Genomic DNA, 27,174 nt, shown 5'->3' with positions numbered 1-27,174 from the left:
ATGTGGGATTATACGACGTGCTTGCTTTTAATCTTCGTTCCAGACAAATCGGCATCGTGCCGTGAGACCAAACCCGGAATTTGTTTTTTTCTCCAGAAGAATAGCAGAGTAGAGAGAAGCCCAGAAGAAGATCCAAGTTGAGCTCGGAGGGCGCTTCCGAAAGTGGCCCCTCGGCATCCAGAAGTAGCTCCGACTAACCGATGCCGACAATGTTTTAACTGCGCGATGATTTCATTCTTGCTTTGTATTTTTTTTGTTTTGGACTAAACAATCATAAAGTATGACAGCTCTTAGAATATCTACTACTTTGTCGCGCAAAGCGCTCACTGCCTGTCGACCTCGACTCTTCCTCGGAGTCCGCACCAGTGTGCGCCCTTGGCAGCCATTCAGTACCAGCACCAGCACTAGATACTCCATAACCACGCCATTAAAATCCCTCGCTCCTAAGGTCGAGCGCAGCGGTTCCAAATTATACAAAGATGCCGATGCCGCTGTCGCCGATATCAAGAGCGGATCGACAATCCTTAGCTCTGGGTTCGGTCTTTGCGGAGTTGCAGGTACGTGGACGAACAACCAACCAGTGCAGGAAGCGAAGCTGACACATAGCATAGAAACGCTCATCAATGCTATGCACCGCCGGGGCGCTGATCAATTGCACTCCCTGACAGCCGTTTCGAACAATGCCGGCGCCGCGGGCAAAGGTGGCCTTTCGACGCTCTCGCAGAATGGCCAGATCAACCGTCTGATACTTTCATACCTCGGGAATAATAAGGCATTGGAGAAGAAATATTTGACGGGACACATTGCTATTGAACTTTGTCCGCAAGGTACTTTGGCTGAACGTCTCCGTGCTGGGGGTGCTGGGATTCCGGCGTTCTTTACCCCAACAGGAGTCCGTATGTATAGATTTCCCCGAACCATCCATTGTTTGTTGCTGACAAGCGAAGACACCTTTATTCAGGAGGGAAAGATCCCCGTTCGTATGGACGAGTCCGGTAAAGTTCTGGAGTCTGGCAAGCCCCGCGAGACGCGGGAATTCAACGGCAAGACATACCTCATGGAAGAAGCTTTGACTGGGGATGTAGCTATCCTCAGAGCCTGGAAAGCGGATGAGGCTGGTAACTGCGTGTTCCGGTGAGTATATGTACTAGTACGTCCTGGAAACTGGATACTGACGGTGATTAGATATACTACCAAGGCATTTGGCCCTATCATGGCCAAGGCCGCAACCCTGACCATTGTGGAAGCGGAGAACATTGTCCCAATCGGCTCCATTGATCCCAATGATGTAGACTTACCGGGTATCTTCGTGGATCGGATCGTCCCTGCCACGGACGACAAGCACATTGAAATCAGGAAGCTGCGCTCGGGCGAGACCACTGTAGCTGGTTCTGGAAAAGATGAGGCTCGGATTCAAAGAGAACTCATTGGTCGCCGGGCGGCCAAGGAGCTTAAGCCGGGATTCTATGTGAACCTGGGTGTTGGTATTCCCACGTTGGCACCGTCGTTCCTGCCAAAAGATGTGAAGGTTTGGATTCAGTCGGAGAACGGCATCTTGGGAATGGTAAGTTTTGCAAAATCTCTTCCACAGGCTGGACTAACCAAAAATTTGAATCCAGGGTGATTATCCAACTGAGCAAGAACTGGATCCGTAAGTTGTTCCTAGACGTGTTGATCCGAACTCCCGCTAACTCAGACCAGCGATATCATCAATGCCGGAAAAGAAACCGTGACGTTGGTTCCTGGAGCTGCTACATTCGATAGCAGTGAGTCCTTCGGTATGATCCGCGGAGGTCATGTAGATGTGTCTATTCTCGGCGCTCTGCAAGTAAGTGCCAACGGTGATTTGGCCAATTATATGATCCCCGGCAAGGTCTTCAAGGGTATGGGAGGAGCAATGGATCTGATCTCGAACCCGGAGAAGACCAAGATCGTGGTGGCTACGAGCCACGTCGCCAAGGATGGGTCTCCTAAGATCGTACAAAAGTGCAGTCTGCCGTTGACTGGTGCCAATGTTGTCAGCACTATCATCACGGACCTGGTAAGTGCAATGATCCCAGTTGATCTAAACCAAGGCTGACAGAGGTACAGTGTGTCTTCCAGGTCAACCGAGCTACCGGAGAGCTCACACTGACGGAACTTGCTCCGGGTGTTGAGGTAGAAGAGGTGCAGAGTAAGACGGATGCCAAGTTCACCATTGCGGATACCCTTGAGATTATGGAATGAGTCAGGATTAACGTATATACCTACATAGATAGGCACTAGTTGCGTACATAGCCACTTTGAGAAGCTATCAATTTTTTAGAACTTCACCTAACTATAGAACCTACTTCGTTGTGGGTGCAGGTACTAGACAAAGATGGATATCAGCTCTTCTGTGCATTCTCGTGGATAAGATATCCAAGTGTGTTTATTTGTGACTTGAATCGTCCCTCTCCGGTTTCTCATCGTTGTCGTACATCATATCATTTCCATTCTCATCTTTCGAAATTTCGCGTCTTAAACCAGTGAGTATCATTCCAAGGTTGCTTTCGAAATAGTCATCCGGTCCGTATTCGCAAACAAGTTTACGAGCTGTTTCGAATGAACGCCAGAAATATCTCTCAACATAGCCCCTGAACGGTATTCGGTGTCTAAAGTATCCTCCGAATCGCTAATCCATAAGGTCCGCGCGGAGGCGAGTATGGTGCCCATTCCCAGTGGACCCCATATCAAGGGTTAAAGTTGCATGAGTCTCATCCCCGGAATAGATCACAGGTTCTTGATCAACAGGATTTATTCCCAACTCTTTTGTACGCTTTTCCAGCCCTCCCTGTAGAAAGAATAGCCAACTTGGTCTGCGGCTTCGGTGGGGCCAGCTCTGGGCGGAATATTGAGAGATTCATACAGACCACGGTAGTCGCAATGGATAGCGGCAATGGCAATCTGCACGTGCATAGAAGGGCATCTCTCGGCAAGACGACTTAGTGCAGATGACTCCGTTTGAGAGGCCACCACATAAGCCAAGGCTTATAGGGGATGTCTTCGGTGAATGTTCTAATGTCTTTAATCATGACACGGCGGGCATTGATGGCCTCTAGAAAGAAAAAGCACTAAGACAGAAAGGGAAAGCGTTGTGACATGCCACCGATTGCCTGGTTTGTCAGGCATATAGCTAGTTAACTACTTGACTAGTTAGTTAGTTAACTAGTTAGTTAGTTAGTTATATTAGCTAACTAGCCCTTGTTTGTAGAGAGGTCGAATTCACACTCTGCTCCTATAGTAGACAGAGCAGAAAGCCAAGAAATAAGAAATCAAGTCCCTAGGGTATAGCGAAGATGACAAGTTGGAAAAAGGGCTTTGTTTCCCCTCTCTCCCATAAATATAGCTAGAGATAGCGAAGAATCTAGATATATTTTCGAATTGTCTCACAAATTTTATACGAGTTCTCAGCCCCGTAATTAGGCAGAAGTATTATAAGTATTACTCGGAGGACATCGGCATCCGTGTTGGGCCTGGGGTCTAACCATAAAATAAGCTTACCTTATGCCCAGCCCTTAGGAAAAGTTGTCACTCTTTTTCTCTTTCATGGCATTTCATCCATCTGCTCTGGAGCACATTCCCGAGCAAACAATTATCCTAGTCTCTGACAAAATGTTGGTATCGAACAACCAGACCCGATTGTCTTTCTGGAAATGTTCTCACCTGGACTGCATTGCATACCCAGGCTCTAAGAGAGCTATGTTCTGCCGCGCAGTACAGCGACCTCTCTGGGCACTGATTTTCATTATGTGCGTGCTGCTAAGTGTTTCTGGAAGTGTGGATTGCTGGCTTTTGCATCATGCTCTCCGCACTTGACACGTCATGTTGAGCTAACAATGTCTCACTTTAGTGGTATCCTCACTGTTGCATGGCAATGCTTTCTTTATCTCTTCCCATGTGAACTCGAGTTGGTCAATTTTCCCAGTGAACGCTCCTCAAGCTCTTCCGATTGGTCTACTTACGGTGTCATCCCCATACCATGCCACTCGCACAACGACTACTGGCGCCACGTTCCCCTACGCTCAGCACTTCGTGCAGGATGTATCAGCTTTGAAGTTGACGTCTGGCCATGGGGAAATGAGATTCTAGTCGGTCATTCACCTTCCACAGTCCTCCGGGGAACATTGCAGAGCCTCTACCTTGACCCGCTACTGAATATGCTCGATACACACAATGAACCTCCTTCTCGCAACTGGCCAAAAGTTATGGGTCAGGAAATGGTCGAACTATTTTCCAATGATCCAAAGCAGAGCCTGACCTTGCTGGTTGACTGCAAAACCGAGGGTGGTCGGACCTGGCCTCTTCTTGTCGAACAGCTGAACCCGTTTCGTGAGAAGGGCTACTTGACTCACTTTAATGGCTCTGATGTTGTATACGGACCGATTACCGTTGTCGCCAGCGGAGACGCGCCTTTACATCTCTTGTTAGAGAACACGACTTACCGTGACGTCTTTTACGATGCACCTCTTGACAACTTGACCTTTCCTGCCGAAATAACGGCAGATGACTACAAATCAATGGACTCCACATATAACCCATCCAACAGCTATTATGCATCGGCAGACTTCCGCACGGCTATTGGATCTCTCTCTCTTAGCCGTCTGTCGAATGTTCAGCTCGCTATTCTTCGGCGTCAAGTACGTGCAGCTCACAAGTTGGGACTAAAGGTGCGGTATTGGGGCACTCCTACCTGGCCGGTTGGACTGCGGAACCATGTTTGGCATGTGCTTGTGCATGAAGGCGTGGATGTGGTAAATACAGATGATTTGCGGGGTGCAACTAGGCAGGATTGGAAGCCTCATCACTGGTGGCAATGGTGGGTATAACATTACTTGTGCAGAATCATACGCTGAACCTATAAAAGAAATAACGGTTGACATGCCACGATTACCATCCTGAAATTGTGAGCCATATATTTGTAGGACATGTCATTATGTCTAATATCACTCTCATCATTCATAGAACCATCATAAACTCCGGGTTACGGTCGTCATTATACCCTGCGTATTGATCATACTTACCCTTCCTTTTGTCTCGGTTGATCTTCGCGCAGTAGAGCACATTAAGTAAAATCCTATATAATCAGCAATAGCTCTTGAATCCATAACAAGAAATATACTCACATAAACCACGCGAACACTAACAACCCAAGAACAATGGTATGTCCACGGTGGAAGAGAGGCCCATCTCTAGATGGATAGTTGAAAGCTATAGTACTGATGTTAGAGATCTGTGTAAAAAATAAATAAATAAAGCCCGTGGGCGACTTACTCGAAACAAATCCTCCAGCATTTGCAATTGCCAGCTGCAGCGCCGATGTAGTGGCTCTTTTATAATGTCCCGCAGAGTTGTTCGACAACCACACCAAGATGCACGGCACACTCGCGTATTGGCCGGTTGCCATGAGGAAGGTCATGCCATATTGAACCCGAGGGGAGTCAATGTTGGCGATGGCTGCATATCCAATGATCGCAATTGGGAGAGTGAAGAGCATCACCACACCTCGCAGACGGAGTCGATCAGAGATGATGGCAACAAAGACTAAAGGATGAGTGAGCATTTGATGAGATCGATGGAAGGTAGACAAAGTGGACTAACCTGTAAGTACGGCTGCGACTGCATAAGGTATCACAGACCACAACTGAACCTCGTTGGCATCTTTAGCGAAACCGAGGTCTTTGATAATGGTTGGCAACTAGAAACAGTCAGTGGATTTCAGACGGGCCCGGAATAGGACAATCATACAAACAAGCCAAAGGAGTATAGCCCAGAAAGAATGGCAAAGTATGCTGAGGCAGAGAGCCAGACTTGTAGATCCAGCACACCTCGGCGCACTTCGGACCATTTGAACGATTCAGCCTCAGATGCCAAGGATCTGTTTGTGTTAGCCAAGCTTTCTCATCCAGCGGGTCAGAAAAGCTTACCCTTCCAGTGATCCGGGACTATCAAGCATCAGCCTTTTCTCTCCAAATTGTTTTTCCTCCGCAGTCAAAAATGATGCTGATTGCAAGCTGTTTGGGAGGGCGAAGAAACTCAACACTCCACAGACGAATGTCTATTAACTGTCAGACGAGCACTTTTTTTTTAATAACCATCACCTTCAACGTACCAAAAGGCCCTCGATAATCAAAATCCAGCGCCAACCTTCTATTCCCCCCCGAGGTCCGATTTCAGCTAGCCCACGAGCAAGAAGCCCTAAATTGTTAGCATTCGTCGAAGAACCAATAAAACCAATGCACGTACCTCCAAATGCGCCCGACAGGGAAGCAGCTGTGTAGAACAAGCCAATTCGCAGAGCCAAATCGCCTCGTTTATAGAAAGAAGATAAATATAGAACCTTTTCGTATGTGTTAGTCATGATCAGCGTCAATTCTGTTGAAATATTGGAAACATACCATGCCAGGGAGAAGACCCCCTCGGCAATACCCAACAAAGCCCGGACAGCAACGAAACCAGCAAAATTCTGCACAAATCCTAGACACATGGTGATGATGCCCCAAATACCCGTCAAGAACGGCAGCCAAATCTTCGGCGATGCTTTCTTAAGAACAAGATTACTCGGCAGCTCGCTTTATATCAATTAGCCTCTGGCGTTGTAATCCAATGGCACACAACGCACCTGCAAATATAGGTGAGATAGAACACAGCCAAGCCGACATTATACTGGTGGTCTGTAATAGAAAGGTCCGCTTCTAAACCGATAATCTTGGCGTTACCGACATTGGTTCTGTCCAAAAACGACATGAGGAAAAGGATGGCTAGAATAGGAAGAATGCTGGGAGAGGTATTAGCGAGCGCGGAGTGATTGTAGTGCCTGAACTGACTGTATATCCAACTTCCATAGTATCTTCCGTGTCAATGTCTGCTGGTGCGCGAGGTCGCCATATTGATCGAGGGGAGCTTTCTTCGCCTCTTCGAGCTCTAACACTCTTGACTTCGGTGGGTCCATGATGACTTTGGTTGTTGCTTGGCGACGCACGAATGATCTTATTCTCCTGGTCTATCTGTCGCAGCGTAGAATGGGGAGGAAAAGAGGAAAGACTTGAAAGAAATAACCCACAAACAGCCAGAGAGAACCCCTTCGGCTGGCATTTCTGGGTCCGAGCTCCTCTCCAGCCCCAAGGCCTCTCGCCAATGGCAGAGCTTCCAAGAGCCTCCCGGTTTTTCGTTTCCCCGCGATCCCCGGATTTCCAAGATCCACTGGTAATATTACCGGAACATTCCGGTCAAATTACTGTCATATTACAATCCCCTCCCGGTATCTTTCGGTGTTCACTTCTGAGCTCCGTTTGTTTCCAAAGCTCCCGAGGTCGGGAAGAGAATTGGCTTTCAACACCAATCTTTAATGGCAAGACATCCACACCCAGGACACAAGAGCTCATCATTCGACATGTCTCGACTTTCAACCAGCCTTAAGGCATTAATTAATGCTCCTGCCGCCCGCCCATCCACCGTCCCCGCGCCAGCAAACATAACCTCGGTCTACCAAAAGATCCAAGAGACCGCGCAATCCAAGAAGATCTCGCAGCCGTCATGGGTCGCACTATCAGTGAATCAACCCCCTCAGTCAAGATTGAACCGCCATCTAACATCAATGCCAGACCGCGGCAACAATGACCATGAATTCCCCCGAGTCCCTCGCAGCCCTCTACGAACTAGCCAGCACCAACCCGGACAAGCAAGTCGAGACCGCCGAGCTCATGCGTGAGGTCGGTCTAAAATGCATCAGTTTCAACGGTATTCCACGCAATATAAACTGCCTCAACGCCTTCAGAGCCAGCCTTCCAGACTCAGTCGGCAGCCAGCTCTCCCGTACCCCGACCCGCGCACCAACCCCGGAGAACATCTCCGCGATCAGTGACCGCGGCCACGCACTCTGGGATTCTATCTATCGGCCATTCGAGAAGAAGCTATATAATAAACTGGCCGATTCACACCCCGACTTGCCGGTGCACATCCTACACAGCAACTACGGTGCCCTGCTGTCTGATCCGGAGCGTAGCACTGGCGTCTCTGCTGGGCGGATTCTGACGTCTATTATTGCTATCTCGTGTTTGCGCGCTCAGTCTGGCGTTGGACCCCAGGTCATCTCGCATGTGTTTGGGTTGCGGAAGGCGCTTGAGGATGGCTCGTGGGTGAATGATGTCGAGGGGGAAGAGGCTGCGCAATGGTTAGCTAGCGACGAGGGGAACACCTGGATTTTGAATAGCGTTGATGCTATTGTCGAGGCTATTAGCCAGGGCGCTGGGTCGAACTTTGCTCCTGCACGCGCGAAGTTGTAAATTTTATAGAGATTTTGTACCACACATATTGAATACTATGAGTTCGCCCCGAACGTCGAAGACTCGAGGACTCTTTGATATCGAGTGTCGCACGGGCTCATCCGTGCGGGCGAGGCGACCATACACCTGCGCTTGTTCTTCTTCGGGCAGAAAATTGGTTCGAGATAAAAGCTGCATGTCAGTCTAATGAATAAGGGTGGTGCGGCGCTTTGGTAAAATAAACCAAGCGACATGAGACCCCTGGTAGTATTCGCGGGGAAAAAAAGCCAACACAGGTGTTCGTCCTAATAACGTGCTCATGAGAATCCCCGCGCCAAGATGCAGTGAGCTGGCCTCGCAACGACACCTGCAGACCATTCCACCAATCGTCATGAGACTCATGTGATTGCACTGCATAAGCTGCATAACTAAGTCAGAAGATACGAGAGTCACCAATTCGATTGCTTTATCACATATATTAGAGGACCCGTTTGATCCGCTCATGCATACCCTACGTGTTTGTGGTGTGAGATAAAGTGATGCTGCCATTGACATTTAAGCCCAGTCATGCCAGTTCAATTTGCGTCGAGCAATGGCACCTGCGATTCGCGAGGTCACCCAGACACTTATCGTGGCCGACACCACGTTTGTGAAAGTCATTACCCTGGGACATACTAAGCCCTGGCCAACGTTGAACTTGGCTACATTGACAGCGACCACTCCATTCACCACTGTCATCCACGTGGTCGATAGAGCAGCAACTCCTCCACCCAAGCGAATCCGTTCGGCCAGAAGCACCGGACTATCAAATGGGAACAAAGGCGCAATAGCGGGGTCTATCCTCGGTGTCGGGGCCTTGCTACTGCTCTTATACTATCTTTATCTATGTCATTTGCAATCCCGGCCATTGACCCCACGATCAGCCAAAGTTCCACTCGATCCAGAAGATCCTACGCCAGCTCCCGAGCCTGTTTCTACTGACAATGCACCGTCGAAGAACAAGAAGAGTGTTACCATATCATCTGATCTTCCTCGATATCTTCCTCGATACTACGGCTCGAAGGATATCAAGTCCATCATCACTCCTATTGTGAGGATGTCAGCAGAAGTGGATTTGAAGACTAGGTTCGAGACGAGAGAAGGAAGATTAGGACAACGGGTTCGGTACATGATTCGAAAACGAAAGAAACCAAGGGTGAAGAAGCGGCGGAGACGCAGGCGTCGAAGAAAGCGCAAGGCTACAAAGGATGATGCGAATTGATCGGAGTTGTCTCTATGTTGTAATCCAGGGGAATTTCAGCCCGAGATAGTGTTTATGTACATTAATCTATACTATTTATATGAAGTACCGAGGCACACCTCCCCTGGAAGATAAGCTCCAACCAGTCAAAGTCTCGGGAATGAGCACTCGGTGAGTGGACTGTCTCGGAGGTCTGCCGGAGGAGAATTTTTTGGTGTCGGACACGAGAATAAATTCGGCAACGGGGCCGGAGCCGCTATTCCCATCGACTCAACAAAAACTTGGCTTCTCCATTAACCTCGGCTATTACTATATTAGGCAATTTTCTAGAAACAAAAGATTTGATCGGTCATCTTCGCCACAACCCCTGGCTTGGTAAAGCCCAGCGCCACCAAATTCTTCTTAGTGGCATTGACCATTCCGGGCGGCCCACATAACATCACCTTAGTGTCTGGCGATGCTGCAGGGAGCTGCTCCGCCAGAACTGCCTGGTCCACGTATCCCGATCCATAGGTCCAGCCCTCGGGCGCAGAGTCCAGCATATACCACAGCTTGAAGTTCTTTGGGTATTGGCGCGCGAACCGTTCCAGCTCCTCGCGTAAGAGGATGTCAGCCTCGCTGCGGTTCGCGTAGACCAGACTAACTTCTGTCGTGTCGGTGTCGTTCTCGCAGATAGCCCGGATAAGCTGGTACATGGGCGTGATGCCTGTGCCGCCGGCCACCATGCCGATCTTGCGACAAAGACCTTTTGTGTAACGCATAGAGCCCTTAGGTCCGCGGAACTCGACTTCGTCGCCCACGGTCAGGCCGGCCAGATATTTCCCACTCAATAGACCGTCGGGGTAGCATTTGATCACGAGTTCAATGCGGCCCCGGTCGATGTTGTTGGAGGTAGGGGTGTATGAGCGAGTGACGGTCGTTCCATCGACAACAGCTCTGATGGCGACGTGTTGACCGATGGGTAGACCTAACACATCTGTGGCGGTTGGCAGTGCAAAGACGAAACGGTAGACGTTCGTTGCTAGTTCGGTCTTTTCAACGAGTGGCAGGCGTTGGTATTGTTGCGGCTCGAGGAAACCGTGTGTGAGATGTGGATCGGCACGGATCACCTTCTTTGACTTCATACGAGGTGGGTAACGCATGAACCCAGAGTCGATCTTGGTGAATTTGCCGGCCTGTCGTGCTACCACTACTCCCACGGCTGTGGAGATAGCAGAAGCGGCCAAGAAGCCGTTGACGAAGCCTCCATGAGGCAGTCGTAGGTTCTTCAGTTGGTGAGGGATCAGTTGGGAGATGGCTCCCAGGTTGGTTGTGAGATTGTTGCTTTTGCTGAAGACGTAGAAGACTGGGATCAGTCCACCCAGAGCACAAGCGATCGTCTTGATGGTCGATGATGAGGAGCCGGCCTCTACGGGGGCTTTTTGGGACACGACACGTACTGCCTTGGGCCGGACGTACTGCTGGGCATCCTTCAAAGTTCCGACCAGGAATGGCTGCATGATCTCACGGGCGTCTTCAGAATGCCCGACATCCTCATAGGCTGCTGTGGCATCGGTGCCGGCTACCTCGATGAGAGCCTCTGCACCACCTGGGTGATCTTGCAGATATGTTGTGAGGTCAAAGACTGTTGCAATGTTAGTACCGACTTTTCGATTGAATCAACTTTAAGAAAATGTATTACCCTGTCCATGGATGACCATCCAGGTATCACCCTTGGTGTTATGTGCCGCTACATCTTTCAATGTATACTCTGGCAGCTCAACATCTGCCTTCCACTCAGCCTTCAGCTCTTTTGTTTCTGGAACGGACATTGTGAATGAAAGATTTCAAATGTTTGCAAAAACCAAAAGGATGGAGTCTTAATTTAATATCACGAAAAGTACTCCGTACTGGAACATGGAATTATCGCAATAGCCCACTTAGCACTTCCGATATGTACATAAAACATAAAACCAGCCTACCAGGAATCAGGGATTCAAAATGCCTCGGCATCTCGAAAAAAATCAAAGAAAAAGTAAAAGAAAAAAGACAAAACCTCGATCTTGTCGGTGGGGCCGAGACGGCACAATTCGTGTCGGTGCCGTCTGCCGTCTGCCCGTCGGCTACGGTGAGCCCGAAATATAACGTCCAACTCCATTCCCGTATGGAATACACTACTTTTTGCCTATTTCGGCGTGATGTTATTGTGGATCCTGAGAAATATTTTGAGCCGAGGCTCTTAGAGATATACATCTTCTTCTATTATGAGATGAAAAAGAATCGGGACGCTTTTTTATGAAATAGTGGAGTCTACTATGCAGTTTTGAACGGCTCAGATAATTAGATCCTTATAAAATGTGAGCGGGCCCTTCAAGAGAGGAAGATAACTTGTTTCATTCTCATTTCACAATGGTTGCCAAACATTTCTACTTACTGGGCGAGGCTATTACCTCTGCTCGCCCAATTGAGGTAGAGACAACAGTCGACTACCAAGGACTTCAGCTCCTTATTGCTGGCCAATTTGCCATTGTTGAGCCAAATGGTAAGATTTTTGTCCTATCGTCTCCGATATCATTCTGACTCCCATGATAGGAATTGGTTTCCAGTCTGAGGACTCGGTGTTGTCCACTACCTCGGAGATCCTTGCCAATGAAGAGCCCATTGCCATCTCCATAGGCGGCAAGGCCGTACGGGAGATCCCTGGTCCCAAGGGACTGCCATTTGTGGGGAACTTCTTCGAGGTCTATCCTGACCACCTGGGAAACCACCAGCGTCTATTTGACCAATATGGACCCATCATCCAAACCACCAACATGGGCCGGACGGTCTACCACACCAATGACCCCGAGCTATCGGCCATTGTTTTCTCAGAGTCTGATTTCTTTACTAAGAAAATCAACGAGGCACACCCCTTACACCCAATTAAGAACCAACAGGCCGGTGTGTTCTTGGGTGACACCGATACACCCGAATGGCGCGCGGCACACAAGTTCCTCCCGCCAGCGCTAGGACCGAAAGCAGTGCGCCACTATGCCCCCACTATGCAAGAGACTGTCGAGGATGCATTCAATGTGTTTGATGAGCTAGACGAGCGCGGTGAGGCTTGGAATGTCTACCCGTACATGCTTAAGCTCGGTGCGCAGGCCGTGGGTAAGCTGGTTCTGGGTATGGACTTTAAGCATTTCTCTGCCGTGGATGCGCCACCTCATGAACTTGTCTACCGAATTGCCGAGTCGTTGGAGCTGAACAAGAAGGTAACCGCCCGTGGCGATTGGTACGCCAAGTTGCCTTTCGGTGACCCGAAGCGTCTCCGGCATGCTCGTGATCGTGTCGTTGAGATGGTTAACGAGTCCATTCAAAATGCTTCTCGGAATGGTGTCGAGGATCTCCCATTACAGGATGCTGCATTGCAGGCCTCGAATATGATTGGTAAGTGAAATACCTGGCAGTTGGAAGGCTCGAGCTGACGTTAGGCAGATTATATTATTCGCGCCACGGATAACAAGGGCGAGAAATTGCCTAAGACAAGTCTGATGGAGGCACTGGTAGTAGCCACCGGCGCTGGGTTTACTACTACTAGCTCATTGTTGTCGTGGCTGCTTTATTCCCTAGTCAACTATCCCGGCATGCAGGAAAGACTCCTACAGGAATTGATTGACAACGACATCGATGCCGACACCCCAATGACTGCGGATCTGACTGATCGTCTGACGTTCTTGGACAAATTCATCAAAGAAACTCAACGCCGTCATAATCCCTCATACCAGCCCGCGCGCACTGCCAAGGTCGATATGATTCTTCCAGGCGGATACAAGCTCCCCGAAGACTCTATCGTCATTCCTGCCCTTCACCACATTCACAACAACCCAGCTGTCTGGTCTAACCCAGCACGGTTTGATCCAGACCGTTGGGATACGGCGGAAGTGAAGGACCGCCATAAGTCCGCGTATATTCCCTTTGCTACTGGACCCCGTATGTGCATTGGGTTCAACTTTGCCTTGCAGGAAGTCAAAGTGTTCTTGCCCAAATTGTTGTACCGGTACAAATTCACAAAAGAGAATGATGGGCCAGTCGAGTATGATCCCATGTTCCAGTTGATTCGTCCTACCAACTTGTATGTGCGGGCAGAACGACGAGTGAAATGGCCTCCCAAGACTGAGCAGTGAGAGATATTTGTACATAATAATTTTGTTTATACTCCCTATACTCCCAAAGAGATATGTAATATATATTCCACCGTCCACCGTTTAGTTCCCCCGAAGAAAGCTTAGCTCCGGCCCGAACCCCGACTCCGAACGTCGGAGATTAAAAGTTGTTTCCACCTTCAACTTTCTTCCTTCAACCATCTGATAATGGAGAATCAATCGCGACCGGCGCGATACATGGCTCATGTTTTCGAAGAGCTGGGCCTAACCACCATGTGGCGGTCGTCGCTCGACGTGAAGCTTCTTTGCGCGCAACGATTCGTCCGGCTCTTCGCGTACGGCGGCTCGACCTTGATTTTGGCGTCGTATCTATCGGCCATGGGAATTTCAGATGATCGGATTGGCTTGTTTATGACTCTCACGCTGGTCGGAGATGTGGTGATCAGCTTCTTCCTCACTCTATTTGCCGATGCTATGGGTCGCAAGGCGGTGTTGTCGCTCGGATCGGTCCTTATGGCTGGCAGCGGAGTCATTTTTGCTCTTTTTGGAAATTTCTGGATTCTACTGGCTGCTGCAGTCTTCGGTGTCATCAGTCCGAGGTTCGTCTTTTTTGTTCTGTGGTTTCTTTTTATCCGAGCTAACTTCGTAGTGGAAATGAAATTGGCCCGTTCCGTGCCGTGGAGGAATCCACTCTGGCTCATCTCACACCACATGAGCTTCTGAGTGATGTTTTTGCTTGGTATTCCTTGATTGGAAATGCTGGCTCAGCCACGGGAATGCTTGTCTGTGGTTGGATCATCAATTCTCTCGAGTCAGTCCACGGATGGGCCTTCATTCCCGCCTGTCGCATCATTTTCTTCGTCTATGCCGGCGTTGGCGTTGTTAAGCTAATCTTGACTCTGGGTCTGAGTGGCAAAGTCGAGGTTCAGAAAAAAGAGCCACAGGAGCAGAGTTCTGAAACCCGACCACTGCTGTCAGAACCTGTCGAACAAGATGTCGAGCCGGCCACGAAGAAGGGGCTGTTTCCGTCTATCGAGAAAGACCTGTGGTCTCTGGTTCTCCGTCTCTTCATCCTGTTTGGAGTGGACTCATTTGCGTCTGGATTGGCTTCACTGTGAGTGAGATCCTAACTCTTATAGGCTACAATGCTAATTTGTCAGGTCCTGGATGACCTACTTCTTCAAGGGCAAGTTCAATCTGCCTTCAGGTGGGCTCGGCACTATGTTCTTCACTACGAACATTATCTCTGCGGCATCCATGCTGGTGGCCTCGTCCCTCGCCAAACGAATTGGTAATGTCAAGGTAAGGTATTCTTCCTACGCGGGCTGCTGAGCGACTTCTAACTTTTTGATAGACTATGGTATTCACTCATTTGCCGTCGGCGATCTGTCTGGCTCTCATCTCCGTCCCATCTAGCCTGCCTCTGGCACTGACCTTTTTGATTCTGCGAGCCTGCACCCAGAACATGGATGTGGCGCCTCGCTCCGCATTCCTTGCTGCAGCTTTGCCGGCAGACAAGCGCACAGCTATCATGGGCGCGGTAAATGTTGTGAAGACTACAGCCCAGAGCATGGGTCCCCTGTTGACGGGTATCTTGTCGAGCAACGGCCATTTCGGTGTGTCCTTCATTATTGCAGGATGCTTGAAAGTGACCTATGATCTTGGCATGTTGTTTAGCTTTGCTGGCAAGGAGGCTGCCCGTAGGAAGCAGGCAGCTCAAGATGCCGACGAAGAGACAAGTTAGAATATTAAGTTGGGAATCATCGATATGGCTTATTGATGAATTTGCTACGTCAATGTTGGAAGTACCATAGAGAGTCTTGCTGTTCTACAGTGTGATGTGTCTGCAATTGACACAAAATATCATTTCGCTTGGTCAGTAGACCAGAAAGTCAAGTGGCTATAATGAGATGATGACACCGAAAAATTATATACGACCCCTGTCGCCTCTTGGAGTCGGTCATATCCATTGAATCCTTTGATCTACATTACTTTGAATTGTGAGCGCAAGGAGTATCGTATTCATTCCTTAAGATACTACTTTAGCAGTATGAAATGATCAAGTAATAGAGCAAGTTTCACATATCACAGTGGACTTTTAACTAATCTGGTATACACAAATGATTCCAATTCATCACAAATCAAACACTCAGATATACAACATTTCCAAATCCAACTCTAAACAAGACGAGCAGCCCTGTTTCGCAAGACCGACAAACGCCGACGAGTCATCACAGTACGATTACCGGGGGCAGTACCATTGTGATGCAAGGTAACATTCGAGTGGGCATGATGCTTGCCGGTGACGATATGCGAAGTCTTATTCTTCAACAACTGCATGATATGATGCACGATCTGATCACTCTGCGCATGACCAGCCTGGTTGACACGACCCTCCTGCACGGGCTCACGCTGGCTATGCGTAGCCTGGGAAGCACGCCAAGAATCCGAGTTCGATCCGGGCATCTGGATATTCTTGATATCCTCGACGGTAGTATGCTTTTCAGCGCGCACAGGCGCATCGGGCTGAGAAGTAGGAATGGACTGGTGGGTGTCTGCTTGCTTGTTGTTCTCCTTTGCACCATGGGCAGGGATGTTCTCGTTGTGGAGAGGGCTGTCGCTGTCGCAAACGAGATTCACCCAGACCTGGCTGTAAGCGACGAACTGGCGCGAGGCGCACTGACTAATTGCGACGCCATCTCGGATCTCTTCGCTGATTAGGGGCGGGTCGATACATTCCGGGACCTCGTGTACGGTGATGTTGCAGCCGCTGCCGCCTGAGAGGAAAGGGAGGTCGTGGTCGTTGGAGAGGAGCTCGGCGTCGACGGAGATGGCGTCGACGAGGTTCTTCTCGTAGGAGGGGACGGAGAAGCTTTTGCAGCTGCCCTGAGTGATATTTTGGGATGGGCCGGATACGTGGTATTTTTCGTATGTGTCGAGATTGCTGAATGCCTCGCCAGGGCAGTTTGGGTAGAAGTGTGTCCAAACACGAGCTATGCTTTCGGCGTGGACTGTGCCTGATAGCAGGGATAGGGAGATAAATGATGTGGTGAGGGAACGCATGGTTACTGGGATTTTGATATATTCGGGAACTTATAGACTTTGATCAGACTGGATTGCGTGATTGCAAAGCGTAGGCAGCAAGACATTTTATCCATTCTTATATACGTTACGTCCTATCACCCTTCTCATTCCATGATTGCCGCACCGTAATGGGATGGCGGGGAAGAATGACTGGAATGACTATGATGCTGAACGTGAAACGCGTCTAAAATTCAAAGGGAACTTCTGCGTCATACCCAGGGGCTGGCAAGTGTCATAAAATCCAATCTTCTCTCAATCGGTGTTCTGATCGCACATTCCGGTCCTTAAGTGTCCATAGGATGTCGATCTAGGATCGTGGTATGTGGGTGCTCCTATTTGCATTCCAACCGCTGTTCGCCTCTAAAAAGGCTTGGAAATGCTTGTGAATCACACCAATATTGTACTATTCGTGCGTTCTACGTAGAGAGATGGCAGGTTAAAAATAATTGACGACATTAGTGTATGAGGTTGGCGATCATTCGAGCATTTCATTGGCTGACGACTACACTTGACAGCTTGTGGATACTATTAGATTAAATACCTAGGTAGCTCCCTACTGACGTCGCGACTATGTCGTTAAACTTGAACAAGAAGGATGAAGCGGTTATATTGTGATTGTACGAAGTGACTGCTCGAGTACACTTGCAAGGTCTACTAGATTTTGGAACACCCGAGCACAAAACTTGAGAGAATCAAGTCAGTCGGAATTTAGCAGGTATATACCCAGGAGAGATTGTACTTGGCATGGACACACATGTACCTATGCAAGAGTCAATCTATACCGAGTCCAATGCTGAACAACCGCGGCTTGCAGAGTCTGTCTAGTTGCATATTGGTTGCATATTAGTGGCATATACACCCATGCATGAACAACTTCATTGGCAATATGCGCCCCACTGAATCGAACAAGGTAAAGAACGGCACTTCATCCCCTCTTTTATGACAGCGGGCTGGTAAGCCCACACAAAATGCGATAGCATTGGTGAATTCGAAGTTCAAATCTTTCGTAAGAGTTTTAATGATTCCGAACTCCTTTCTAGGACCATCCCCTGATCCCTCATCACCCCCAAGTCTATTCCCCAGACACACCAAAACTGCACCATGCGAGAAGTCACGGAGAAGGGTTATCAACTCGGAGTTGATGTTGGCGGGACATTCACAGATGTTTACGTGTTCACCCCGCATGGACAAACAGTGCGAGCAAAGGTCCCAACAACCATCCCAGACCAAAGTATAGGGATCCAACAGGGCATTGCCAAGGCCCGTGAACTAGTCCATCAGCAGTTCGGCTGGTCGGGGACTTTCCAATTCATTCACCATGGCACGACGACCGCAACGAATGCAGTCCTCGAAGGGAAGGGCGCCCGCACCGCGCTAATTGTGACGGCTGGCCATAAGGATATATTGGCTTTGCGTCGCTCCCAGATCCCAGGTGGATTGGGTGCGTGGCTGCACTGGACCCCACCCGACCCCATAGTGCCACTTGAGCGAGTCGTTCAATGTAAAGAACGCATGTCCGTACAGGGCGAAACAGTAACGCCAGTTGATGTTGAGAATCTGCGACAAAGCTTGAAAGAGCTGGCGCGACAGAAACCAGAAGCGGTCGCTATCTCGCTATTAAACTCGCATAGCAACGAGGCTCACGAACGCGTGGTTGCACAAACAGTCCGCGAGGAGCTTGGGGCCGGCATCGCCATCATTTGTTCTACAGATGTCCTGCGTGAAGTCGGAGAGTATGAGCGGACGGTCACGACCTGCACGAATACGCTGGTGAAGCCGGTTGTTGAGAAATATCTGCACAATCTGTCTGAAGCGCTTGCGACAGAAAGTGAAGCCATTCGAGTTCTCAAGAGCGATGGTGGATTGACCAGTCTGACTCTCGCTTCTGAGTTACCGGTCAACATCCTCATGTCGGGACCTGCAGGAGGCGTCAAGGGAGTGGCAGATGTTGTGGCTCGGAGCACTCCGTATAAGAATCTGATTACCTTGGATATGGGGGGAACTTCTACCGACTGCGCACTAATTTACAATGGACAGCCTCAGCTCCGACGGGAGACTGTTGTAGAGAGTCTTTCTGTTCGGGCGCCCGCAGTTGATATTAAGACCGTTGGGGCTGGTGGAGGGTCAATCACAACTTATATGGAGCTTACGGAGACCTTGCAGGTAGGCCCCGAGAGCGCAGGTGCATCACCCGGACCTGCATCTTATGGAAAAGGCGGAAAGCAAGCCACTGTCACGGATGCGAATCTGGTCCTGGGGTATTTGCCCAAAACATTGCTCGGTGGTGAGTTCGCGTTGGATGTGCCGGCTGCTATAACTGCTGTCGAGGATATTGCGAACCAGATGAAGCTTCCGGTCATTCAAACAGCCGAGGATATCATCACTATCATCAATGAGACTATGTATGGTGCCTTGCGTCTTGTCTCTGTGGAGCAGGGCTATGATCCTCGTGAATTTGCACTGGTCGCTTTCGGTGGCGCCGGCCCTCTGCATGCAAATGCCGTGGGTCAACTTCTTGGGGCCTGGCCTGTGATCATCCCGCCTTCGCCTGGAATCCTATGTGCACAGGGTGATGTGACCACTAAACTTAGACACGAACAATCCGCCACGTTCATCCGTATTGTCTCCGGAACCACTGTTGCCGAGGCACGGGAACAGTACCAAACGCTAGAGCGAGAGTGTCGGGATACTTTGTCGAGGACGGCGGGTGATCTGTGGCCCTTGTCATGGAAAACTGCATACCAAGCAGATCTTCGGTACAAAGGTCAAGCTTTGATGATAACAATTAATCTCACTGAAGAAGACTTGGCCCTGACTACTGATAAATGGCATGATGTGTTGCGACAAAAGTTCGACCAGCAGCACCAGCAGATGTTCACTTACTGCTTACCCGACTTTGAGCTTGAATTGATGAGACTGGGGGTTGTGTTGGAAGACGCCTCGCCTGCTATTGACATTCCTCAAGTTGGCAAAGCCACAATTCCCCCTTCAGATGCAAAGATTGGCGAGCAGAATATCATCGTCCAAGGCGAAGAGAAATTGGCAACCCTGTGGGACCGTCACAAGATTAGCAAGCAGGGTATTCAAGTAATGGGTCCGTGTATTATCTCTGAAATGGACAGCAACACACTCATCTTGCCTGGCTACTATGGTGAGATCGATAGCATCGGGAATATTTTGATCAACCCTCTGGAAAAGAAGCCTACCGCCGCTAACACGCACACTGCCGAGTCAGCCAAAGAGCTTGTCAAGGGTACTCCATTGATTCCTACACTGATATCCTCGACACTGGCCTCCATTCGCGGCGAGATGGACAAGATGATGCTACGATGCAGCATGTCCCCTGCCATCCGAGAGCAGCAGGATGAATTCAATGTCATAACCGACCGTGAGGGCAAAATGCTGGTTGGTCAGTTTGGCAGTTTCATCACCCAGTTCCTCGATGTTTGGGATGGCACAATCGAGGAGGGGGATGTGTTTATTACCAACGATACCTACCAAGTGCAGGGCGCCATCAGCCACCTCAACGACATCATCGCCTTTTTGCCCATTTTCCACAACGGTCAGATCATTGGATTCGCATCGCAATTTGGCCATCTGACAGACGTTGGAGGTATCGTTCCGGGAAGCATGTCGATCAACGCGACATCTGTCTTCGATGACGGTGTGCAGATTCCTTGCATAAAGCTGTATACCCGTGGTGTGATGAACACAGATCTGGTCGATCTTCTTTGTCGAAACTCTCGCCAACCGGCATGGTATCGCTCTGACCTGACTGCCATTGTAGCTTCCTGTTCTATGGCCGCCACCAGAGTTCGAGAGTTGGCCACCCGTTTCGGCACTGAAGTGTACCTGGCTGCGTGCTCGGAGCTGCTGTACCGGAACCGAACTGGATTCGCAAAGATTATCGAGCGCCAATTCGACGATCTGGAAAGCAAATTCACAGACTTCGTCGATGATGATGGCCACGGTGTTGGACCTTGGGCACTCACCTGCTCCATGAAAAGAGTAGAGGGCAACCGGCTTCAATTTGACTGGAGCGGCACTTCTCCACAGAGCGAGCGTAGCATCAACTTTTATCTCTCGGAGACAATGTTCAGGATGTTCATTGGATACTACCTCATTGCAGCCGCTGCCCCGGGAACAGTTATTAATGACGGTTTCCATGACTTGATTGACGTGCACATCCCCCGCGGATCAGTCCTCAAGCCTGTTCGCCCTGCGCCAATCTCGTGCCGAACTCACTTCCTCGGGCGGACCTTGGACATTGTACAAGCTCTGATTGGCCAAAAGCAAGACTCCTACCAGGCTGCAGCTGGATTCAGTGACTCGCCTCACTTCTTTTACTCTGGATTTAAGCCGGACGGGGAGTGGTACCAGCTCTACCAGATCGGATTTGGAGGCGTGCCTGCACGACAGGCCGGCGACGGACCTGATTGCCACTGTCTCTTCCCCGCCATCAAGTCCATTCCGACAGAAATAATAGAGCTCAACTACCCGTTGCGTATTGAAGCTAATGAGAGCGTCGCCGACAGTGGTGGCGCCGGATTTTATCGCGGTGGTAATGCTCAGCGCACGCTATACCGATTCCTCGCTCGTGGGGAGTTCAGTCTCCACGATGACCGGTGGTTCACCAAGCCATGGGGGTTGAAGGGCGGAAAGCCGGGACAGCGATCCCGTAAGATGCTCTACCGGTTCTCCAAGTCTAAGGACAGTCCTCCCACAGAGATTTTGCCTTCAAAGTGTGATCATATTCGCGTCGACCCGGGTGATCTTCTCGAGTGGGTGACTTGGGGAGGGGGTGGATTGGGTGATCCTTTGACACGTCCGGCAGAAAAGGTTGCCCTGGAAGTACACCGGAAGCTGGTCACGGTTGAGGGAGCTCGTATTGCGTATGGCACTGTTGTCAACGACGATTTCACTGTAGATGAGGCTGAGACCGAGGCATTGCGGGCCCAGATGCGGATGGAACGTAGCCAGCTTAGTGAGTCCTCCATCTATGACCGCGGTGGAAGCCTCGAGCATTTACGAGAAACATGTCTGCAAGAGACTGGACTTGATGCCCCGTTACCCCAGTGGGAAACCGAAATTTATGGTCCCCACGCTGGGTTGGAATATGTGCAGGATTGGTTCAACGGGATGCGGTCACGCAAAGGTTGGGAGCTTAACTAGCCCCTAACAGGACCCTCGTCTTTATCCTTTTTCTCTTTTCCTTTGTACTTAGTTTTGGTGCTCTCTTTTTCATAAAGAACCAACTAGCAGCAACAGCTAAATATTCCCTATAGCTCGATTATCCACTAAACAATATAGGGTCCCCTATATGACACTTTTCCAAGCCAAATCACAACTGTACCTAAAACAAAGTCCCCGTTGTCCACATTCTTCAGGTCTCATCATGCCAAGACTCAAGAGGTAAGGTTAGAACATTGAAATTGGATAAACAGAGTATATTTATTTTAGAAGATGTCTTTGTTGTCGTTGGCTTTTGCCCCATATCAACCAATATAGCAGTATCAACCTAAGCCACAGCAACATACATGATACTGCAAGACTACCTAGGTACCTAGGTACCTACCTACCTAAGGTACCTAGGTAGGTATATACATGTACATAAACATCGAAGGCGAGTGCCGATAGTGGAGCCAGTGGTTGCAACTTCCAGATTAAGACAAACTTCCTAAACGGGTTAGTAGCCCGGATGATCTCGGAGTAGCAATATTCCGTAAAATCCCAGACAGGCAGTTGCAACCATCCAACCGTCGGCTCTTGCCGAGCCAACTGAAGACAACTCGGGCATCGACCGGCAAGAGGTGCGGTTGGCTTGCCCGATTCCGGCTCCCGACTGTGGCGCCAATTCTCGTCCTCCGCACAGACGAGTTTCGCCCAAACTCCGCGTAAATGGCTAACTCCAGATACCCCAGATCCCAATTCCCGGGTCCACAGGAACCTGGCTTCATTGGTTGAGACTGCTTGATCGTCCCCTATGATGCGGGTTAACTCTTATGACAGAACGTGCCAGGCCCTGTACGTAGCGGGGCCTGTTCTGCAGACTATAAACATGGCGCGAAGACCCCCGGCTAAGTGGTTGATTTTTTCTATAGCCCCTTGCACTGCTTCCTTTATACCCCGGATTGTGATCTTGACTTCCACGCCATCATGCGCTCTTGGTATGGAAGGGGTCGATCCCTTCAGGTCGCTGTCACGTCTTGCTGTCTTGTGGCTTTTGTCTTGTTTGGTTATGACCAAGGTGTGTTTAGTGGCATTATCGGCAATGAAGACTGGAGGAAACAGTTCGGCTACCCCAATGACTCGGAAGAGGGTATCATTGTCAGTTGTTATAATTTGGGGTGTCTTCTTGGGTGTCTGAGTGAGTCGTATGAAGTATCTGATTGGGATGGACATTAACTGACACGGCTAGTTAACTTTTGCATCGGCGAAACACTGGGCCGCCGAAGAGCTATTTGGCTTGCAATGGGCGTGGTAATTGTCGGTGCAATCCTGCAGACCACAGCCTTCAATGTGCCACATCTGATCATTGGAAGAATTGTGACTGGTGCAGGCACCGGCTTGAAGACCAGCACTGTCCCCATGTACCAGGCCGGTAAGTCAGATCCAATGCCGTTAAATCGTCTCATACATAAGCAATAAATACTCATTACTCTTTCTTCTGCCAGAGATGTGCGAGGGTAAAACCAGAGGTCGTCTCATTTCCTCAGAAGTTCTCTTCACCGCCGTCGGAATCGTCGTGGCATACTGGTTCGACTTTGGCATGTCGTTTGTTAGCGGACCTATCGCGTGGCGACTGCCTATTGCCATGCAGATGGTTTTCGCCATTTTCGTCATCGTGTTGGTCTTCGGCCTACCGGAGTCCCCTCGATGGCTCATGAACCACGGGCAGGAAAAAGAAGCCATGGATGTCCTCTGTGCCGTGTATGACCGTGAGCCGGAAGACGAGTTCATCGTCAATGAGCATAAAGGAATCGTGTCCGCCATCGAACTGGAAGATTCGGTGAGCAAGCAGTCTTTCTGGAAGATCTTCCGGAACGATGAAGTGAAGACTGGCCAGCGAGTACTTCTCGCTTGGGGCATTCAGCTCATGAATCAGGTGGGCGGAATCAACTTGGTTGTATACTTCGTGCCTAGTATGTATCGATATTTTGCTGAGTCAAAAGCTGTGCTAACCTGTATTAGCTGTGCTGAGAACAAATGTCGGGCTAACTAGCCAGCTCTCCCTGATTTTGGGTGGCTGCATTCAAATCATGTTCATGCTCGGTTCTCTCCTACCAGCATTCAAACTGGACAGCATGGGTCGCCGGAAGACAATGATGATCGGCTCTTTGGGTTTAGGAATATGCATGATGATGGTAGCAGCCTTGCTTTCCCAAGTCAACGAACCAAACGGAAAGACATACGCCGAAGCATCTGTCGCGTTCTTTTTCCTGTATATGCTCATCCATGGCATGTCCATCAACTCGGTACCATGGGTATATGTACCTGAGATCCTGCCTCTGGAAGCCCGAACTAAGGGAACAGCGATCGGTGTCAGCTCCAACTGGCTCTGGAACTTCACCGTTGTCATGATCACGCCTGTGATTATCAATCGCATCCAATGGAAAGCGTACTTGATCTTCATGATCACGAACTTCCTTTTCGTTCCTGTGATCTACTTCTATTACCCCGAGACTAGCAACCTGCGTCTTGAGGATATCGATTTGATCTTCGCTCGGGGCGGGGACCCAGTTGACCAGGCGAGGAAGATGGCCGCGGAAATCAAGGCTTATGGACATATTCAGGTTGAGCAGCATGACGACGACAAAGTTGCTAGCAGTGTCGGGGTGGAACGCGTTTAAATGTTCTTCCCAATTTGTATACAAAAGATTTCAAGGTCGCTATGAATTACAGTTTCTTGGTTTTCATCTTCTTTTTCCAACTGTTTATTCATAGGGCCCCTTTGGATCAGACTAACTCCCCTATCTGATCTGGGGTTCAAGTAACCCTATCAGGGCTTCACGCTTATGCATGAAAAGTACGACGTGGAGCTATAATCCCACGAAGCTCACATAACTCTCTAATATATTTTAGATATTACGTACCTGAAGATTAAAGCCCTGGAGAGATCAACTGCCGGTGAATATGATTTTCGTACGGAGTAGGCGGAAAGGAATGGCTGTGAATACACAACCATGCATATTAATCAGACACTAGTGTAAGAAAAATAAAAAGAAAAAGAAAAAGAAAAAGAAGAAGAAGAAGAAGAAGAAGAAGAAGAAAAATGCAGAGACGAGACGAAACACAAAAGGGAAGAGCATGACATCTCCTTCGGACAACCACGAGTATGTTGTTGAAGAGACTGAGCCACTCTTCCCAGCCGGAAAACTTGTTTAGATATGGGCTACTGGAGACATATATGTATTTACTCACCTAACACTCTTTAAAAGCCGTACTGACCAAATAGCCTGAAAATCAACCAGATGAGCCAAAGCTGGTACGTCGCAACCTTTGAGCCAGGAAGCCACCATAATGAAGGGGCTCTAATCAGCCCTCAGAATCTGGCCATCACGATGAGGGAAATCATCACTCCCTCCCCACAAAGAACGGAAATCCACTACTGGTTGGGATAAGGGCGATGGGACACAGTATGGATCTGAGGTAGTATGGATACCTACCTAGGTACTTTCCACTTCAGCTTCCACAATGAACTCTCCAGTCCTTAACGGTATAATGCCACCTCTCAGCTCGACAATTACTGCAGTGAAAGCCGAAAGCACACATGGTGTCAACGTTCAACGTTCAACGTTCAATGTGTTTCTTGGACAGTATCGCAAAACAACGCTTAAGCCCTATTCAGCTTTACTCTATAGTACATATAGAACCCTTACCAGGATATTACGAGCCTAAATCTACTTATAATTCTCATGCGGTGCCTTGATTGAAGCTCATCATCACTTTTTCTCAACAGGATGCTTCTGCAAACTTTCATACCACTGGATCATGGATCCTATCATAAAAGCTAGTGAGCCCCAAAATGTAGCGAGGGACGACTGATAATCCGCGCCAGAGTTGCTACTTGCCGGGCCCAGCGCACCACAAAGAGTAAACCCAATACTGCCAACCAGATTCCAGAGTCCAATATGCCAGCCCAGAACATGCCAAGCAGGAATATACCACTTGGACTGCGTCTCAAGCATGTACAGTAGTGAACTCACAATGAATCCGGTCCCACCAAGTGTAGTAGTACCCCAGTAGAGACCGTCAATGAGTCCCTGACTTATGCGCGTGAAGATGGCAGGGATGCCAACTATTGCACCAATCTAGAAGACCGTTGCGCTAACGAATAAGACAAAAGAAGCTATGAAGCCAATTTCATGGAAATAATGCGTGCACAATTCTGACTTGGATGGAATCCATCGGAAGAACCTGCCATCTGGCGATGAAGTAACGTAACCAGTGTCATCTAGGTGAGAGTGGACATTGTTACTGGTATGATGGTGCTTCTCCCGGAGAAACGATTTCCGATTCGCATGGTGATGCTCGCACTCTGACATCCTCGGCTTGATCTCTTTCATCGCATGTTGAGGAACCCCATCCTCGATAGTCTTCTCGAGGACACTCTCAAGCGCCCAGCCAAAACATCCAGTATGGTTGGTATTAAACGCTTCAAGAAGCAGCAATACACCACCGAGTTCAAAAATAGTCGCGCCGACGAATCCCGTCCAGCCACCGGCAATAGTTATTTCACCATGAAATTCGGTCTTTCGGTCCACCAGTGGTAGCCAGACGAAGAACCCATTGACGATGAATACTGCGGACCCAATAGTGAAGCTCATGGCGACTAGATATGATACATCCCAGTAAGGGACGTAGGTCACCATCCGGAGCATGATCTTGGCTACCGCTGACACTGACTGCGTCAGCGGTGGTGTTGCGAGTCCCGTTACATGGGGCAAGGCTTCTGTGTCGACGCGAATAGCATGCCGGCCTTTTCTGTTGTCGCGGGATCGCCAGAGACGCTCGATTTGTGGGGGAGCATGAATGTCTTCTGCGTGCTGGCTCGGTTCGTAGTGTGCGGAGGTTGGATTCAGGAAGGACACTGGGCCCGTGACATGCGTCTCGTCCAGTTTAAACCCAGGATAACCTTGAGGTCTGCGACCAGTCTGGAATCGTGAATACCGCCGCACCATATTGGCCAGGGCCAGGGTGTGACTGTGTTGAACCCCGTCTTTGACCCACTAGGAAAACATTTCGGGGATAAATCGATATATATGAGTTTGAATGTGAGTTTAACTCTTTGACGATCTCCTTTGGGGTAACTGGTGTGCGATGTTCAATCCATGTATATATCCATGTATGTTCCATACGGGGAGACATCGACGTCAGTGCTATGTAAATAGTAACTGCAAAGCGGCGTACCTTGACCCCCGACATGCCCATATCTGCTAAGATT

The 27,174-nt window shown here is 49.4% G+C and overlaps 12 protein-coding genes across 12 annotated transcripts; 8 read left to right on the top strand and 4 right to left on the bottom strand.

The window, feature by feature from the left end:
• Positions 1-280: 280 nt before the first annotated feature.
• On the top strand, positions 281-2,226 carry N7489_005936 (3-oxoacid CoA-transferase; the record flags this gene model as incomplete). The annotated part of the gene is made up of 7 exons (XM_056711686.1): positions 281-557; positions 612-896; positions 948-1,134; positions 1,186-1,564; positions 1,620-1,651; positions 1,702-2,041; positions 2,092-2,226. The coding sequence occupies 7 exons, from the start codon at positions 281-283 to the stop codon at positions 2,224-2,226; spliced, it is 1,635 nt and encodes a 544-aa protein (XP_056565401.1).
• Positions 2,227-3,857: 1,631 nt separating this feature from the next.
• N7489_005935 (uncharacterized protein) lies at positions 3,858-4,847 on the top strand (the record flags this gene model as incomplete). The annotated part of the gene is made up of 1 exon (XM_056711685.1): positions 3,858-4,847. One exon carries the CDS (start codon positions 3,858-3,860, stop codon positions 4,845-4,847), a length of 990 nt encoding a protein of 329 aa, XP_056565400.1.
• Positions 4,848-4,977: 130 nt separating this feature from the next.
• Positions 4,978-6,970, bottom strand: N7489_005934 (uncharacterized protein; the record flags this gene model as incomplete). The annotated part of the gene is made up of 10 exons (XM_056711684.1): positions 4,978-5,095; positions 5,145-5,229; positions 5,293-5,562; positions 5,620-5,716; positions 5,767-5,896; positions 5,946-6,076; positions 6,131-6,216; positions 6,265-6,590; positions 6,641-6,796; positions 6,846-6,970. The coding sequence occupies 10 exons, from the start codon at positions 6,968-6,970 to the stop codon at positions 4,978-4,980; spliced, it is 1,524 nt and encodes a 507-aa protein (XP_056565399.1).
• Positions 6,971-7,366: 396 nt separating this feature from the next.
• Positions 7,367-8,303, top strand: N7489_005933 (uncharacterized protein; the record flags this gene model as incomplete). Its single annotated transcript, XM_056711683.1, has 2 exons — positions 7,367-7,570; positions 7,623-8,303. The coding sequence occupies 2 exons, from the start codon at positions 7,367-7,369 to the stop codon at positions 8,301-8,303; spliced, it is 885 nt and encodes a 294-aa protein (XP_056565398.1).
• A 571-nt stretch (positions 8,304-8,874) lies between these two features.
• On the top strand, positions 8,875-9,543 carry N7489_005932 (uncharacterized protein; the record flags this gene model as incomplete). Its single annotated transcript, XM_056711682.1, has 1 exon — positions 8,875-9,543. One exon carries the CDS (start codon positions 8,875-8,877, stop codon positions 9,541-9,543), a length of 669 nt encoding a protein of 222 aa, XP_056565397.1.
• Positions 9,544-9,848: 305 nt separating this feature from the next.
• On the bottom strand, positions 9,849-11,333 carry N7489_005931 (putative cytochrome b5 reductase; the record flags this gene model as incomplete). Its single annotated transcript, XM_056711681.1, has 2 exons — positions 9,849-11,146; positions 11,204-11,333. The coding sequence occupies 2 exons, from the start codon at positions 11,331-11,333 to the stop codon at positions 9,849-9,851; spliced, it is 1,428 nt and encodes a 475-aa protein (XP_056565396.1).
• Positions 11,334-11,910: 577 nt separating this feature from the next.
• N7489_005930 (cytochrome P450) lies at positions 11,911-13,667 on the top strand (the record flags this gene model as incomplete). Its single annotated transcript, XM_056711680.1, has 3 exons — positions 11,911-12,043; positions 12,094-12,930; positions 12,979-13,667. 3 exons carry the CDS (start codon positions 11,911-11,913, stop codon positions 13,665-13,667), a joined length of 1,659 nt encoding a protein of 552 aa, XP_056565395.1.
• Positions 13,668-13,853: 186 nt separating this feature from the next.
• On the top strand, positions 13,854-15,390 carry N7489_005929 (putative MFS transporter; the record flags this gene model as incomplete). The annotated part of the gene is made up of 4 exons (XM_056711679.1): positions 13,854-14,245; positions 14,296-14,760; positions 14,807-14,948; positions 15,001-15,390. The coding sequence occupies 4 exons, from the start codon at positions 13,854-13,856 to the stop codon at positions 15,388-15,390; spliced, it is 1,389 nt and encodes a 462-aa protein (XP_056565394.1).
• A 434-nt stretch (positions 15,391-15,824) lies between these two features.
• N7489_005928 (uncharacterized protein) lies at positions 15,825-16,709 on the bottom strand (the record flags this gene model as incomplete). The annotated part of the gene is made up of 1 exon (XM_056711678.1): positions 15,825-16,709. One exon carries the CDS (start codon positions 16,707-16,709, stop codon positions 15,825-15,827), a length of 885 nt encoding a protein of 294 aa, XP_056565393.1.
• A 1,122-nt stretch (positions 16,710-17,831) lies between these two features.
• N7489_005927 (uncharacterized protein) lies at positions 17,832-21,902 on the top strand (the record flags this gene model as incomplete). The annotated part of the gene is made up of 1 exon (XM_056711677.1): positions 17,832-21,902. The coding sequence occupies one exon, from the start codon at positions 17,832-17,834 to the stop codon at positions 21,900-21,902; it is 4,071 nt and encodes a 1,356-aa protein (XP_056565392.1).
• Positions 21,903-22,886: 984 nt separating this feature from the next.
• N7489_005926 (putative MFS sugar transporter) lies at positions 22,887-24,580 on the top strand (the record flags this gene model as incomplete). The annotated part of the gene is made up of 4 exons (XM_056711676.1): positions 22,887-23,097; positions 23,149-23,331; positions 23,405-23,872; positions 23,922-24,580. 4 exons carry the CDS (start codon positions 22,887-22,889, stop codon positions 24,578-24,580), a joined length of 1,521 nt encoding a protein of 506 aa, XP_056565391.1.
• Positions 24,581-25,672: 1,092 nt separating this feature from the next.
• On the bottom strand, positions 25,673-26,911 carry N7489_005925 (uncharacterized protein; the record flags this gene model as incomplete). The annotated part of the gene is made up of 2 exons (XM_056711675.1): positions 25,673-26,041; positions 26,171-26,911. The coding sequence occupies 2 exons, from the start codon at positions 26,909-26,911 to the stop codon at positions 25,673-25,675; spliced, it is 1,110 nt and encodes a 369-aa protein (XP_056565390.1).
• Positions 26,912-27,174: the final 263 nt, after the last annotated feature.

Source organism: Penicillium chrysogenum, assembly GCF_028827035.1.
Source record: "Penicillium chrysogenum strain IBT 35668 chromosome Unknown utg000004l_segment0_segment0, whole genome shotgun sequence".
NCBI classification, from domain to species: domain Eukaryota; kingdom Fungi; phylum Ascomycota; class Eurotiomycetes; order Eurotiales; family Aspergillaceae; genus Penicillium; species Penicillium chrysogenum.
The sequence above is the reverse complement of the archived record's forward strand: the minus strand, read 5'-3'. Positions and strand labels throughout refer to the sequence as shown.